The 17844-nt window shown below is 45.1% G+C and overlaps 1 protein-coding gene across 5 annotated transcripts in view; it reads right to left on the reverse strand.

Annotated features, from left to right (window-relative positions):
• The window catches only part of FAM13A (family with sequence similarity 13 member A), a 257788-nt gene that overhangs the window by 198532 nt on the left and 41412 nt on the right, over positions 1 to 17844 (reverse strand). For all 5 annotated transcript variants that reach the window (XM_059722315.1, XM_019488106.2, XM_019488105.2 and 2 more), the window contains exon 4: positions 6827 to 7007. In XM_059722315.1, coding sequence (XP_059578298.1) covers positions 6827 to 7007 — 181 coding nt within the window. The remainder of the gene's footprint in view (positions 1 to 6826; positions 7008 to 17844) is intronic.

The following is a 17844-nucleotide window of genomic DNA, read 5'->3' on the forward strand; positions in this document are numbered from 1 at the left end:
GTTAGTTATTTCAGGGCTCCTACTTGAGAAGAAACAGAACATACCATGTCACCACAACCAGCAAGCCAATTTAAATTTCAAACAGCAATCCGCTGAAGACGTCACATGAAAATTGAACAATTCTGGCTTTAAGAACATACACCATTAAGTGACAAATGCATCTACAACCATCATTATTTAGGAAACTACATAGGATTTGAGTCACCAGGGTTAACTTTATGAAACCTCAAAGCCCTCCAACGGTATTTGTTTGCTCAGAACTTGAACAAGATGAATTAAAAAGCCACTCCCAAACTTTCCTTTCCCCTATGCATATGAACTTGCCTATATAACCTTACCTTTTGGAACTGTTTTTATCTTTTCAGAAGTTAGACAGGTTTCACTTATATCCATTTCCTTATTAATGTGGTCCTCTCAGTTTTGCTTTTTCTTGAACTCATGTAGGTAATTTGTTTTTGTACTGGACATAACATAAGTCTTGGTGCTTATAGCATAATATCATTATCTTCATTATCCAAAGCAAAAAGTCATGCCCATTTTAAGAAAAGGTAGGCTCTGATATAAATACTGTTCACATGACAGTTTAAAAGCAAATGTCTACTTTGTGCTGCTTGCTAAAAACATCTTCTTGGGTATCTGGCGCCATCTTGCTGGGTGATAAACATTTAAACAATGTGTGCCCGTCTCCTCTCAACGGCAAGCTGTCGCATTGCCTTTGCCCAAGCTGCTGCCCTAGCTTGCCAGGGACCTTTGTGCCGGCCCCGGAGGGTACCTCGGTTGCCTTCAGGGTGAACCCCAAACTCGCCTGTCATGACTTGGAGTGTTCCTTCAGTGAAGGGGGTCCCCTCTAAGGATGCCTCCAGAGCTGTCATAGATTCATAGATGTTAGGGTCGGAAGGGACCTCAATAGATCATCGAGTCCGACCCCCTGCATAAGCAGGAAAGAGTGCTGGGTCTAGATGATCCCAGCTAGATACTCATCTAACCTCCTCTTGAAGACCCCCAGGGTAGGGGAGAGCACCACCTCCCTTGGGAGCCCGTTCCAGACCTTGGCCACTCGAACTGTGAAGAAGTTCTTCCTAATGTCCAATCTAAATCTGCTCTCTGCTAGCTTGTGGCCATTGTTTCTTGTGACCCCCCGGGGCGCCCTGGTGAATAAAACCTCACCAATTCCCTTCTGTGCCCCCGTGATGAACTTAAAGGCAGCCACAAGGTCACCTCTCAACCCTCTCTTGCGGAGGCTGAAAAGGTCCAGTTTCTCTAGTCTCTCCTCGTAGGGCTTGGTCTGCAGGCCCTTGACCATACGAGTTGCCCTTCTCTGGACCCTCTCCAGGTTATCCGCATCCTTCTTGATGTGTGGCGCCCAGAATTGCACGCAGTACTCCAACTGCGGTCTGACCAGCGCCCTATAGAGGGGAAGTATCACCTCCCTGGACCTATTTGTCATGCATCTGCTGATGCACGATAAAGTGCCATTGGTTTTTCTGATGGGTTCGTCACACTGCCGGCTCATGTTCATCTTGGAGTCCACTAGGACTCCAAGATCCCTTTCCACCTCTGTGCCACCCAACAGGTCATTCCCTAGGCTGTAGGTGTGCTGGACATTTTTCCTCCCTAGGTGCAGCACTTTGCATTTCTCCTTGTTGAACTGCATCCTGTTGTTTTCTGCCCACTTGTCCAACCTATCCAGGTCTGCCTGCAGCTGTTCCCTGCCCTCCGGCGTGTCCACTTCTCCCCATAGCTTTGTGTCATCTGCAAACTTGGACAGAGTACATTTCACTCCCTCGTCCAAGTCACTGATGAAGACATTAAAGAGTATCGGTCCAAGGACCGAGCCCTGCGGGACCCCACTGCCCACACCCTTCCAGGTCGAGACCGACTCATCCACCACGACTCTTTGGGTGCAACCCTCTAGCCAATTTGCCACCCACCGGACTGTGTAGTCATCCACATCACAGCCTCTTAACTTGTTCACCAGTATGGGGTGGGATACCGTATTGAAGGCCTTCCTGAAGTCTAAGTATACAACATCCACCCTTCCTCCTGTGTCCAGGCGTTTCATAACCTGGTCATAGAAGGAGACTAGGTTGGTCAGGCATGATCTGCCTGCCACAAACCCGTGCTGGTTTCCCCTCAGCATAATTTGCCCTGCCGGGCTCTCACAAATGTGAGCCTTGATAATTTTTTCAAAGACTTTACCAAGGATGGAGGTGAGACTGACTGGCCTATAGTTGCCCAGGTCCTCCTTCCTCCCCTTTTTGAAAATGGGGACCACGTTAGACCTTTTCCAGTCCTCTGGGACTTGGCCCGTGCACCATGAGCGTTCGAATATTCCCGCCAGTGGCTCTGTAATGAGTCTGTCACGTGTCTTGGCAGATGTTCTCAGGGATCCAACCTCCCCTACACCCCGGCCATGCACCAACCTTTGAGATGGGCCTCCAGATCTTTTTGCGGCTGTCCCCTGCTGGTATCTTCCCCGGACCCTGTGGCTTTTCCTGCTGACAGGCACCCTGAGCCCTGGTTGGACCCAATGGGTCTGGTGACCTTCGACCTCTGGACTTATCTTCCTTAATGCCTTGAACCGCCTTTGTCTGGAGCCGTTGGGCTTCAATGGACCCTCACACTGTTCATCTTTGCCTCTGGGCGGAGTCCTGGCTACTCTGGTCTGGTACTAAGGGTTTCGCTAACCTGTCCTCACCAGGGAACGGAAAATAGACAAACCCTAAAAGGGAACACAATCGACACTCTCAGGGCAACCCCTCATCCTAAGGTGATCAGATATGAACAAAATCAAGAAACTAATTACGTAACTGCCAGGGGCGCACAGCAAAAGGAAAAACAAGAAGAGGAGCACCCATGGGAGGGAGTCCCCACGCCCTCCTGGCTTCTAATGCCCCTTTTGCCCCCTAGGCTAATGAGCCCTCCGGTTCAAGCTTCAAGCCTTCACCCCAGCCGGGGCCTCCAGGATCCTCTTCCACCCTGGACCTGTGGCACCCGTTGCCTTTGCTGAGGGCTCCTGCGCCGGCTATCTCTGCAGTCTTTGCTGTCGCCCTTAGTGATCCTGTTGATCCCCCCTCGGTCCTCTTCACCATGAAGAATCCTCACGGCTCCTGCCGCCCTAGCCTCAGCCAGCCTCTGGTCCCGGCCGAACTTCCTTTGCGGCTCTGATCACTGCCGCTGTTAGTGTTGCTGCTGCTTCAGCTGCTGCCACCGTTGACGGCTGCAGGCGCGGGGCACTCTCCACCCTGCAGTCTCCCGTGGCTCCTCCACCCAACTCCTGCACCTTCGGGCCTGCCTTTTACTTCCATCAGGTGGCGTCTCCCTGTGACATCACCTGACCCCAGCTGAATATAGGCGTGGCTGATAAACTGCGCGGGCGGTTTCCCACCACGCATTTCTTTGCTCTTCCCGGCCCCTGCAACAAGTAAGTTGCTGTTTTCTTTTTAATTGGGGTTTGCCTCTGAACGAGGCTTTCCCCTTTTCTGGACAATAAGCTGATTGATGCCCCTGGGACACAGTGTACTCCAACATATTAGAGACAAGGATAAAATGGGAAGAATAGCTGCCTATGTCATAGCTGCTAAGGTGAACAGTGAATAAGATTTGGAAGTTGATAGTTACCATGTATACCAGATACCAGCATATGGTAACAAAGCAAAGTAATTCTCATGCTGCTATTTTTAATGGGGTGAAAGATTTTTTTTAAAGAATTTGTCCAGGATAGAATAGATTAGATAAAAATGGAACAAAATTCTCTTCTTTGAGCCACACTGTGAGTAAAATTTATCATGTAAACCCAAGACTTTTGCCACCAAGCAGCAGCCCTTTCAAGCATTATATCTAGAACACATTATTAGAAGAAAGGAGTGGATTTCAAAAGCAAATTTTAAGAAGCATTTAGAAAGAAGTAAGTTACTGTCACAAGTGGCCCCTGAGGCTGCCCTGCTGCTTCAATGTCATGTGGATGACAATCAGCAGAAGGATCTAGATCAGGCTTGTCCAACATATGGCCTGCAGGCTGCCATGCGGCCTGCCAAGACATTTTCTGTGGCACGCAGTGCTGTGACGGGAAACGAAAGTAAACATGGTTTACTTTCGTTCCCATCCCTTGTTCCTCCCCCAGACCCTAAGCAGCTTCCTAATGGCTGCTGAAGGGCTGGGGAAGGGACAAGGTTCCCACACGTACCACATCAGCTTGACATTGCCGACACGATGTGTGTGGGAAGAGAAGTAGCCATGTGCCTCTCAGAACAGGATGAGCCCAGCCGGAGCAGCAGGGGGCTCAGCTGCATTTTTCCCCTGCCTGCACCGGTCAGTCCTGAGCGGCACACGGCTCTGCCGCCGCCTCTGCTGGCTGGTGCCGATTTGGTGCCGACCTGGCCGGCCTCTTCCTGTCTGCAGCAGCACATGGGAAGCCAGCTTCAGCTTCATGCTGCTTTTCCTGGCTGGTGCTGACCTGGCTGGGCGGGGCAGCATGCGGCTGAAGCTGCCTTCCCACGTGCTGCTGGGGATGCCCGGCTGGGTTGGCATTGGCCAGCAGAAGTGGCGGTGGAGCCTCCTGTCTTTTGGGACCAGCTGGCACAGGTAGGGGGAAAGTGCAGCAGCACATGGGGAAGGCACTGCTTGATAGGGGATGGGATGGACTGGCCAGGCTGCACCAGGGAAGGAAAGCTGTGGCTGATCCCCCTGGAGCTGTGCTGTATGCTCCTTTAAGACTGAACAATATGTTCAAGAATAGAGCATGAACGATCTGGGCTCCAACGTAAATTTGGAGCAGGTAAAAATCTTTGTAAAAATACTGTCCAGTGTTTGGATTGTGTTTGCTTCTGTTTCTCTTTGTGCGGGATTGGGGGTTCAACTTGTTACTACTTGTTAAAGATGTGTTACTAACAAGTTATTAATTCAATAAAAGTAAATCTTCTTGAAGATTTTTCTCAAAAATGCCCATATTTAGTTGCTTTGATTAGTTTCCACTCTGGCTGATATCTTTTCCACATTTGATCTGTCGACTTGCATTATGCTTCTTTCATTCATTGAGAAGTAAGTAGAAGCGAAAGTGTTTATTTTAGTCAAGTGTTTGGTATTATTTCATTCTTGCTTTTATATTGTTTTTATTTTGGATTTTAAAACATTTCCAGACACATTTCATTGTCACTTCCTGCAACTTCATTGGTGTCAAAGGTTATGTGACATCACTTCCTGGTGTGATACCACTTCCTGTGAGGTCTTTGAATATGGCTCGCTGGCCCACTGGATGATAAAAAGTTTGTGATCCGGCCCCACATTCAAAAAGGTTGGACACCCCTGATCTAGATGATGGTGTTATTGAAAGATGCAATCAACAACTTTGTTCACTCTCCTCACCATTTTCTCCCTCTTAAACCAATTACTTTTCTGTTGTACCTTTTCAGAAACTGTCAAAATTAGTGTCTTCCAGATCCTCACTTCTGGGAATGTCCTTTTTATTTAGGGGTTAGATTAACAAATCACTGCATGTCAGGATGAGTCAAAAGGAATAAATTAGCAATTCCCTCTAGGTGTCAGACCCAGCACAGGAGAGAGTGGTCCCTCCAATGAAACCAAGCAATAACATATGTTGAGGGAGAAAACTTCAGTTGAGGTTTACATTGTACTGTATGGGCAAGAACCAACTTAAAAAATATGTGTACAAGTCCAGAGCACCTACACTCTGTGCCAGGGTGGGATAAGGACTCAGCCCTACTGAAGTCAACAGGGCTTTCTCATGGCTTGAGGTGGAAAAGTAGTGACTTGGGGGCAGAGGGTGGATAACAGGCATGCAAGCAGGTGGGCAGCGTCCTCATTCTGCTGTCACTACAGCAACCACTCATGCAGATTCACTGTCCAAAACTCTCCCTCCTGCATCATCCTTTTTTCTCAGAGGATGGGGTGGATTTCTTTATTCTTGAAAACAGAACATATGCCTCAGACTAAGTGTGCTTCTCAGTTGGGTTGTTCTTAGAGTCCTCTTTCCCCCTGTCCCGCCCCATAATTCCCCTCTGCTACAGAGGGAAACTCAAACCTTTTCATATACCTGAGTAGGAATCAAGAGGATTTACACAGCCTGACGATAAGAGTGAGGAAGCAGGCAATAAATCTTCATGTGTCTTCAGTATCTGAGATGATCATAACACATCTCAAAGTACACAACAGCACTGACAGAGTGAACACTTTTCCCTCCAAAAGGAACAAAGAGTTGGGCCAGAAAAAAGCAGCCATTAAGATGTGTGAATCCTGTGAGATATCTCAAGTCTATCCCTGCTGAGCCTCATCTCCCACCCATAGGCAGGTTTTTGGGTCCTTTATTAGCAGAGCTACTATTTGAGACATGGACCAGAAGAAGGAACCAAATGGCTTGCTCATGCAGAGGAGACTTTGACCTCTTTTTCTGAGAGTCCACAGAGAGAAATAAGCAGCACTTCATACCTGCCCTCCAGCACCTCATTCTCTAATCTCTGAACCTTGTGCTCAGGAGCTTCTATGGTGCTTGGCAGCAAAGGGCGGTGCAATCTCCCACCACTTGTGAAATCTGGGAAATTTTCTGCTCCACTTGCTCCTGTCTACACCATATAGCAAACTAGAAAATTACTTTATAAAAGGTATTGCAAGTGCAAAACATCTCCTTCTCTGACCATCCAAACAAAAGGGTGCAGCTTACTCCTAAAGGTGAATTCCCAAGATGGCAACATTGCTTATGAAAAGTTTATGATCAATTCAAACAATGAGAATTTGGAGCTGCACCTGATGCCACCTGCTCCAAAATACGTGCAGCCTAAACAAAGGAAAATGTGGAAACTTGCAAACTTACTGAAAGCAACTTGGTCCAAAGACAGTGGCAAGATTGCAAAAATTCATTTTGTTTTCCACGTGATGCTCGGCAACTTGTGTCAAGAAACAGCACAGGTATTTCAGCAGGCAGTAGTGAGCATCAGGCAGCTCTTTCAGGAGTTCTTTCAAGTTATTGTCCTTCTGAGCATCACTTCTAGCATCTGAAAAAAAGAGGGAGGGGAAAAATCAACATCAGAAAAAGGTGTCACCACCAATCTATCCATGCAAATTAACTTTATTCTTTAAACAAAAAGAGTCAGATTCTACTCCATATGACCTTGCACGAAAAGGACTACGTTAGAACAAGATTTGGTTAAACTAGTACAAGTCCACCTGCAGACTAGCCTCATTATACATTAAATCTAGAGTTACTCCATTAAGCTCAGTGGAGTTAAGCCCAAACAACAATTTTTTGCCCTCAAATCCTACCTTAGCATTTTTTTTCAGCACTCCACTAGCTCGCCTATCTCAATTCATCACTCCAAACAGTGTACCTGCTCATTTCTTGTTCCTCTTAGTAAGGCAAGATTACTTTTGTACAGGAGCTGTCCCTTGTCTAACACTAAGCATTCTCTGTGCAATAATAAGAAAACAATTGCCCAAAATATATCCCTGCTGAGCCTCATCTACCACCCATAGGCAGGTTTTTGGGTCCAAGGCCCAAGGACCAGCTAGGATAAAAAACACAGACATTTACTATTACAAACTTCAGAGCCACACTCCCAGTAGTTGAAAAAAAATGAAGCAATTGCATGTTAGTTTCTTTTTTGTCATACTTTGCTGCCCTACCTGACTTTGCTATAGTTTCCTTTTTAATATATCATCATGAATCTTTTTCTAAAGGTTTTTTCTTCTGTTGTTCAGATCCTCCTTGTACTCACATTCCCTCTATGCTTCATGTCTCTCCATGCCCCAGAACTAATTTTGGTTTCCCATTACTCCTGCCTACTCATAATACACAGACACAGACACACTCTCTCTCTTCACTTTCCCATTGATTCCAGATGCTTTTCCCCTGTGCTAACAGTGGCTCTTGATTACCCTGATATGCAATTCTGTTGATCTGTCATATTGTCTACTTCCTTGTTTCAAGAGTGTGACTCTCCTACTTTCCCCCTTGTCCTAGAGGCCTTTGTTTCAGCGTGTTGGCTCAAGATAAATCCATTTAATACATGCAAAACATTCAGAAGTAATGGCCATCAGACCCCTGAGCAAGATAATAAATACTGGGTATGACATCTCAATAAGAAGTTTAACTCTGACCCTCTTGTCTTGGGTTTTGTGCAATATACTTGGTCACTGGTTTCAGTACAGTGAGCACAACCACAATTGGTTTGGGGAATACATTTTTACACAGGCCCCTTGAAGTGTATTTTTATATTGAATCCAGTTCTGTAATCTTTTCTCACAATGATTACAGCTGACTGACTTACAGGAGCAGTCTCACCCAGTCAAAGGGTGTATTCACAGGAGTAAGTGCTATTTACTATAAAGGATGGAGAATAAAACTTAGTGGGCAGGTCTACATGAGATGTTTACTGTGCAGTTGACTAATTAACTGCATGGTAAACATCTCAGGGTCTACACATGTGCCCCTATTAGGTCGCAGGAAACTAATAAACTCCACAGCAGGGACTACCCTAAATACAAGTACTATCCTGCTGTGGAGTCTTCTTGTGTGCAGCTGTGCCTGTGTAGATGCTGATTGGTTGGCTGGGTCATGAGGGTGTTTCAGTAGCCTGCCAGCTAGCCCCACGCTGAAGCACTCTTGTGCCCCAGCCAGCATCTCCACAGCACACTGAGCCCAGTTGGAGCAGCCCTAGGCTTGTAGGCTGACCCCCAGGGCTCCCTGCCAGCCAGGGCTGCTTCAATTGGGCTCTACATGCCGCATATGAATAAATTCTGGAGCTAATTGCTCTGGAGTTATTTGCAGATGGCACACCTGGGAGTTTATTCATGTGCAGTAATTGCATGTGCAGACGTGCCCAGTTTGGGGGAGTATTATTACAGTAAATGTAGCTCTCTCAGGTCATATCTAATTACTGTGAAATATAAAGTTCCATAAAATATAAAATGGTGCACAAGTAAAGAAGAAATGGTGATGTTGGGTAGCAACTAGATTTTGTGTTTCAAACTGCAGAATGCTATTAGCACATCTAATAGGACTTTTCACTTGCGAACTTTTAGAAGAAAATGCATTACTTGCAAGGGCATTGTACAACAAGCAGAATACAACAGAAATTCTGTTTCATAGATGACCTCAAGTTTTTGAACTCTGGCTATTTTCTGATTTGGAATTAAACCTTAAAACAGAAAAAAAACCAACAACAACAAAAAAAGAGTCTAAACATTCTGGGTTGTTCAAAATATTTTAAAAAGCAAATTGAAATGGAAAATCATTTCTAATGGAAAAATGTAAGCCCCATTTCCACAAATATCAAAAGGATGGTTCAACATTCCATGAACTATTTCCTCCAACCCTTTTTTCCCCTCAGAACAAAATTTGGCAAAACTGACATGATTTCAAAACATCTTGATTTCAGCTCAGCGATGTTTTTGACAGAAAATTGTTCCATTAATGGTTTTCTGGTAAACTCCAATCAAAAGGTTGGTTCATTTACATTTAGCTAAGCATTTCCATACCAAGAAAGTTCTCTGAAAATTCTTGATATTATAGGCTGGACCTCTGCCTAGATTTAATTCTGCATAACTGCTGTCAGGTAATTAGACTTTTCTTTTGTGGCTCATTTTAAGTTTCATGCAGGAACTCCCTTATAGCTCTTAGGGTTTTGCTCTTGCTGTTGGAGAGATGTCTTTGCTCCATGAGCCCCAGGTGAGAGATTCTGTCTTATGAACAGAGTCTTGTGTTCCTAGAGGATGACTATTTTGTTCCAAAGTGGCTGGTGGCTTGAAGACCAAATACTGGAACCTTGCTAACACTGCAAGTCACACAATATTCTTCAGGTCAGAGGGCATTCTGGTCCAGTCCCAGCTAGGTCAGCCTTCCAAAGCCCAAGTCCAGGAAAGCACTTGGAAACAAGCACGTTGCATGTGAAGCAACTTAGCAAGTGCCTACTAAAACAGCGCATATGCCAAGTACGTGCTGTTTTGCACACTATGGGCAGAGTGGTTTGTAACAGAAGAGAAAGGACATTGTATTGCAGGCTTGCCCTCTTGTGGTTGGAAACTAGGAGACAGAGTACATAAAATGCTGTTACCATGTTTTCTTGTGTACAACTCGTACCCCTTTTCCCCAAACCAGTTGGGGAAAATTGGATATGCATTAGATGTGAGGAAAAGGGTTTCCCATAGGTCCAGACATTTGGCAGCAGAGACAGGCATTAATTGCTGTGGCTCTGGGAACCATGGCAATTAATGCTGCCACAGTTCCTCCCCCCATCTATACATGGGACTGGGCTGGCAAGCAGGCTGGCCTGTAGCTAGGTCCTGCATGATGGCTCTGGAGCCCTGTGCCAGGTTAAACCCAGTGCGCCAGTCTAGGAGTGTGCCAGGTTGGCCTTGGCATAAGGCTCCAGAGCCAACACACAGAGTTGGCTGGGAGGGTCCAGTTGCAGGAGGTGGGAGCTCATTGAATCAAATCTATGAATCTATAATTTTATTTAAAAACAATATTAGGATCATCATTCATAAGGTGACAAAGGGTAAGACTGTTTGTTTGTTTCCTATTTTTATCTGAGTGGACATTTGGGAAGGCTGGTATGGAGCAAGATAAGGAAGTCAACAGTGCCTCTATTTTCACAGAGCAAGATGGAGTGGACAGATTCTTTGATTTGATTATGAATTACCTGTTACTTTTTATAAGATCTTGGGGGAAAAAAACAACTTGGTGTAGTTTCCATGCAGTCAGAACTTTAGAATTCACTTCCAAATATATTTCTGATTAGATAGCAAACACTGTTTACTAGTCTAAATATTTGTTCCCATAAAGCTGCAAGCAGTTATGATCAGTAAAGCCAAACCTATTACTCAGGAAAAACATGTCAATAATGCCACACAACTACCTAATTAGGAAAACCCTTTGAGAGCTAATTGCTTCTATCACCCTCCCACTGGCACTTGAGATTGTTAGGTACTTTTCCATTTACAGACGAGTTTCTCATCCCTTAAAAAAAACTGACAGGATTCTATTTTCCGCTCTTCACAATGCATTTTGAAGTCAGGAAGGCACTTTTGCTGTAAACAAATCTGTCAGCTTCATGGCAACAGATTTAATTCAGTGAGTTTGACTTCCTTGTTTGTTAAGTATTCTGCATTCACAGGATCAACTCTTTGGTCCTCACTCAATACTATTCTGGCATTACACATGGCTTATAGTAATTTCCCAGGTTTTCAGAAAAAGGGGCAGGGGATCTGATTTGAGATTTTCAGAAGACAAACTCTGGGATGGGGAGAGCACATATCTATAGAACAATGGGAAACACACTTTTGTCTCTATGGGTTAATTTGTTTACAACCTTATAGACTAAATTAGAGAGATATATAGCAGAAGCTTTTGTGCACTCCAAAAGACGTGCTATGAAAAGACATGCACAGAGCAGTGTATAAAATGGAAAGAGTAACTTGAATACTAAAGGCAGGAAAGGAGGGAGGGAGGGGAGAGATGAGAGGGAAGGTAGTGCTGGGTGAGGCAAGTGAGTAATAAACCCATAGAAACAAAAGGGTCACAGAAATTAATCCAGGTAACGGGATAAGAATCCATAGTCCCTATTTAAGCCATACTAAACACAATTCAGTTTGTGGATAATTTCTTGTTCTGCAATTTCCCTTTCAAGTTGTTTTTTAAAGATTTGCTGCCTAAGAACAGCTACCCCAAGTTCAGCAATAGAACGTCTAGTGCCTGTCTGTTGTCTACACAGCACAAATGGAGTGAGTGATGCCTAGGTGTAAGAATGAATGAACATTGATTTGACACCAGCTCCAAAAAGACACAAAGGCCGGTGACAGAATTTTTCAATTTCCCTGGACATTCCACCTGTGACTTCATAGCTGACATCTTGCTTCACGTAAGGTGAAGAACATGATAAGACCACCCCATGAAGCAGGAGCTCCACTTTAGATATGTATTCACAGACCAAAATTTCAGTCCTGCTCAAAACCCAACAGTGCCTATAATGACCTGGATTTCCAAAAATAACACAGCCTGAAATAAGCTGGTAACTTCTGAAAAACAAGATACTAAGGAAGGGGCTTGAAGCAGTTAAAAATGTTGCTGCTGAAAGCATGGCTAACAGACCAGAAACAAGAACAGCAAGAATGGATGAGATGTGTGGGTGGAAGATTTTTAGCTGCATCCCATTTTGCTACAAAATTCACATAATTAAAGAAGAAGAAAGGGTTTTGCAATATTTTGCCCTGTTTCTTTACATGCTGAGGTTCTCTGCTGAGAAACAACCACCAGCTTGTCACCTAATCCAATCCCTTTTGCTGCTCAACTAATTTCTTACTCCTTCCAAAACATAAGTGACCAAAACATCACTAAAAAGCACTGTGCAATATGTTAAATGTTATAACAGAGAGTTAGAAGAACTGAAAATTTCCCTTCTCTACCCTTATTCCATACTGGAAATATACCAGCACTGGCTCATATTTCAGATAAAGTGAGGTGCTTATGATGCAACTCCACCTCTGATCAACAGCTCACACCTTGTTTAAGTCAATAAAAGAAACTCCAAAAAATCTCTTTCTAAAATATTGTAAAAAGATAACTAGTGAATATAAAACCTAACCCAACAATGCAAGAGACCCAGCAGCAGGTCATTAATCCTGTGCAGCAGGATTCCTGTCTTCCTCTCTACCCTGCTGGGAACTTTGCCTCCTACTTGTTGTTACTACTCTAATGAATACTACCTTCGTATGGAAGGCAGCTTCTAGTGTTTTCACCTGTTGACAAGCATCTTGTGCATTTGAAAAACATATCACTCTCAGTTTGTTGCTAACCTTTTTATTATTGAAATGAAAATAAAAGCCAACACCCCCCTCTGATTTGCAATACTTTGGTGAGTGAAGACACCAGCTCCCACTTCCATTTTCACAACCATTTCTCAGGCTGCGATTTGGCCTATAAAAGTTGACACAGCCCATGTGTTTTTTGCTGTGCTCCAAACACTTTACCTGGCTGACTACAAAGCAAGAAATAAAAGGCTGACCTACATAGAACTGCAGATCCAGAACAGATCTCCACTCTCTCTCAAACTAAAAACTGTACTCAAAGACTACAGGTTTCCCTTGATTTATGTGGGTTCTATTTATATGGATTCGCTCTTATGTGGTGACTCTTTTTATACCTGAAATTTGTTATATGCAAGATAAATTCGCTCTTATGTGATCTGCATAGGTGTGCTTCCCCCTCCCCCAATCAGGGAAGTCTGTGAGAGGAGGGGAAAGGGCCGTGAGCAGAGGAGAGGTTGACAGGAGGGGAAAGGGCTGTGGGGCTGGGGCTACACTCACTGCAGCCCCTGCTGCAACTGCTCTACGAGTGGCCAATGCCAGCAGCTTGCAGCTGCTGAGCTCCACTGCACCCTGAGCCCCCCGGGGCTCCGCTTCCCTCAGGGCATTGTGCCCGAACCCCTGGTGCAGTGCAGCCCAGCGGCTGCAAGCAGGTGGTGTCCACCATTCCTGGGGCTGCAGCAGGGGCGGGTGGCAGCCTGCAGCAGGACAAGAGCAGGCTGGGGCCAGTGGCCACTGCAGGCTGGGGCTGGAGGTGGCACTGGGCTTGTCTCAGCACTCAGGGCGGGCTGCAGCAATGGGAGGGGGGCTGATGCCACTCCAAAATTCACTGTAGCCCCCCCCAGCGCCGGGAAGAGCCTGGTACTGTCGCCGGCCCCAGCCTGCAGCAGCTGCCAATGCCAGCCTGTTTTCGTCACACTGCAGGCTGCTGCCTGCTCCTGCTGCAGCCCCGGGAACAGCTGATGCTACCTGCTTGCAGCTGCTGGGCTGCGCTGCGCCCCTCCCTCACCCCTTTCCTAGCCCCAGCCTCCCTCCCTCCCTATCTATCTATCATGGTAATGCACCTCTACCTGTTCCACTGTAAACTGGGTTCACTTTATGCAAATTCGACTTATGCGCCGTTGTCTGGGAATGCATCTACCGCATAAATCAAAGGAAATCTGTATGTAAGACCATAAATGCACCTGGGCTTGCCAGACATGGCCAGTGGAGAAAGCGGACAATTTTTCAACACAGTATCATGCCTCTATATTTAGCATATGAAAAAAAATACAGCATTCTAAAGTGGATCTAGGAGGATGTGTGAACACTCTTTATTTAAACATGTAATCAAGTAGCCTTCCGTATAAATGCAATGAGTGTCAGAGATAAACTTAAGACAAACAGGGGTCTACATTTTTATACACATCTACTGCAGGGAGCAGCGCAATAAATCAGTGATGCCCAAACTTTTTTCCTCATTGAGGGGCCTGAACTCTTTGCAGGCCAGCCAGTGGGCCTGATCTGGCAGGTGGAGTGAGTTTCAATATGACTGCAGAAAGCAGGATGGGGAGAGGTGCCGAGCCCTGATCCAGCTACATAGGGGTGAGGGGGTGTGGCCTGCCCCCTACCCAACCATGTGGAGGAAGAGGGTGTGGCCTGGCCCATCCTTGATCTGGCTATGCAGGATTTAGGAATTTGGCAGTAGGGGAGGCGTAACAGTATTAATTCACCTTGGTCTCTGACCACCAAATTTTCCAACCTGTGGGAAGCCCCGTGGGCTGGATGCCTCAGCCAGATTTGACTTGCTGGCTGGGGGGTGAGAGTCCCTGCAATAAAGAGATTATACAGAGGAAAAGCTTCCTGTGTACTGGAAGGAGACATGCCATTTGACTGGCCTGCTAAAAGGAAGCAATCATGAAAGAGGATAGGGGTTGTGTGTACAGGGCTTGTGCTTTTCTGGTTCCTAGCACTGGACAAAAAACTTAAGAGGCAAAAAGAAAAAAAGAAAAAGACAAGACATGAAAAACTAGAAGTGATAAACAATCCATAGAGAGGATCATTACTAAAGTAGTACTTCTGACAGTAGTGAAGTGCCACTGGTCTATAAATATGCTTCCAACAGCTTGGCCTGGCATGCTCCAAACACACCTCTCTGTACCAGTGAGGTTCCTTGTATAGGGGGAAAGATGGGCTGGGGGGAAATTTCCCATTCCAAAGACACCAATGTGGTGAGCAAGGTCAAATTCTGCCAGATGTTTTGCAGGGATGTCCTAGAACCAGTGCCCGCCCTACCTGCCTTAGCCATGCACCTCTAGCCAATACCATTTTGGGGGCAACAGTGGCTTTACTATGAGCTGCCTGCCAAAGGTGGTGGTGTTGCAACAACTCACAGCTACAAATCCTCTCTCACCAAACTTCTGCTAGTGTTCGAAGAGCAAAATGGAGGAAGCACTGAAGTTGCCTTCAGATTATACCACCTACTCTTTTATCTGGGATTGTATGAACCAAGAGAGTATTTGAGTAGTCATCTCTGTTAGTTTATATTTCTATAGATTTTAAAGCATTTTAAGTAAAATACCGACCTCAACATTAACACACTTTACTGTCAATCTCCACCCGCTCACACACCTCTCCTTCCCAATGAAGTGGAACTTGGCTTTCAGGCAGGCCCCTTGCTTCCCTGTCAGCCCATTCTGTCAGGCAGAATACACGAGCCCTCTAGGATGGTGGAATCTCCATGCTTAGAGGTTTTCAAAACCTGGCTAGACAAAGCTTTGGCTGGGATGATCTAGTTGGGGATGGTGCTGATTTGAGCAGGGGGTTGGACTAGATGACCTCCTGAAGTCCCTTCCAACCCTAATTTTGGTTCCTGCTGAAACAAGAAGGTTGTTACCAGTTGTGCATTTACCAGTTATGATGTAATGGTTGCCATGAGTGGTGTGTCCTTAGAAAGGTCTATCTCCTGCATACATTAAATGCCACACAACCATAGGCCTCTGGAACTGCCCACGGTCTCACCGGTCTCACTTCCCAAGTTCTTCAAAGAGATGGATCCCATATTTTGCATAGCAAGGAAATGCAAGCAATTCAAGGTGAAATAAGAATTTTGCAGCCTTATAAAATCCACCTGCCCTGAAGTGTGCTTTCTAAAGCACTTGTTGCTGTACTAAGCAATAAGAACTTTTAAGAGAACATTTTGTCTTGTTTTTAATTAAATTACGATATAACACTATATGACTCGTAATTACCTGTAGTTTTCTATCAAGTTATTTTCATAGAAGAGATTATTCCCAACTGTCACTTTAGATAGATATTTTGAGACTCAGATGCTTGTACACCTACAGATATTTTTGTACTAAACCTGCACAAGCTTTTCTAAATAAATTCTACCATATTCTGAAAGTAAATATAAAAAGAAAAAAAAACATTTTCCATGCAAAGTTTTAATGGGAAGGTTATAATAGGACACTGGTACCAACCTTCCTTGTAGAGCTGAGACTGAGTGACTTCAGAGTCAAGGTTATTTTTAATATGTTAACTTAAAAATAGGTTGACCTACTTTCTTCATACTTTACAGCACAGAGAGAGAAATGGGTGCCATTTTGCAATAGATCCAGAGGGACAGATAAATAAATAATTTAGGTAACTTAAGCCTGCACAACTGAGTCTATAACTCTGGTCATTTAGCTCTAAAAAATGATTATCTATCATTTGTGCTAAGGCAAAATCCCTGCCAGAGTAAACATTTCATTTCAGGGTCATCAGTTAATGTCCTGTTCTTCAAGGTGGGAAGGTGGGCGTGTTGAAATCACCACATTTTCTTCCAGCTTTACAGAAGAGTCCTTCTTGACTTACAGACTTGAACTGGAATTTTTCAGATCAGATGCAGTTTTTCTTAGAATTATAATGGGACAAAAGTAGGACATACTGGATACATCTACACATGCCCATTACTGCAGAGTTGACTAATTAGCTCTGCAGTAAAGCATCACATTCTACACGTACACCAATATTAGGGTGCAGTAAATTAACTAACACCGCCATAGGATAGCACTGCCCCCGACAGTACTATTCTACAGTGCAGTAATTTACTTTGCCAAAACACATGTGTAGACAGTGACAAGATAGCTGGAGCATGAGGTTGCTAAAGTGCAGGGACTGCATGCCACCTAACCCCACACTGTAGCACCCTCATGCCCCAGCGAGTCCCTCCATCGCCTGATACTGCCACCCAGGGGCTGGGGTTGACGTCTCAAACCTCCTGCCAGCTCAGAGATGCTTTGCCCTGGCTCAAAGTGCTGCAGGTGCATGTGTAAACACTGCACCCAGAAGCAGCTGACTCGGGCATGAACTGTGCTGGAGTTTATTTCGTCACATTAATAGCGTGTGTAGATATATCCACTGTGGACGTACCTTCCTAGTTAAGATTTGGAATTATAGAATCATTAGTAGGGCGAGAAGGGAACCTTTGGAGCCCATCTAGTCCAGCCCCTGCCCAAGGCAAGATCATTCCTATCCAAACCACCCCAAGCAAATCCTTGTCTAACCTATTACCAAAAAGACCCAATCAGACCTGTCACACAAGCAAAAGGCACAGCACCTAACCTGCCACAGGTAATGGAGAGGGACAAGACTGATAAGTGTCCTGTTGCTGCAAGGGTTGTGCAAGAGATTAAATAAAGAGATAAAAGAAGAGAGATAAAATATGTGGAAGAGATCTAAGGTAGAGAGGGCCGTGCCCCCCACTACAGAGGATGGCGAAGCCCCCACAGTCCATACCAATCTGACCTGGGGGGTAAAATTCCTTCCTGATCCCAAATGTGGTGATCAGTCTGACCCTAAGCAGAGGGTTAAGCCTGCCTAGCTAGAAAGCTCTAGGTTTTAGTCCCAGCAGGTGCTTTGGCACAAACCCTGTCAAAACCCCCAGACTTGGCTGCAGACAACACCCAGTGCCTCTGAGGACGATGAAAACCATCCCCCACTCCAGCGTATGTAGTAAAAGAGGCAGCTCTTCAGATATTGGAAGACTGCTATTGTATTTCTTTTTAT

The sequence above is a fragment of the Alligator mississippiensis genome, chromosome 2 (assembly GCF_030867095.1).
Source record: "Alligator mississippiensis isolate rAllMis1 chromosome 2, rAllMis1, whole genome shotgun sequence".
Lineage (NCBI taxonomy): Eukaryota > Metazoa > Chordata > Crocodylia > Alligatoridae > Alligator > Alligator mississippiensis.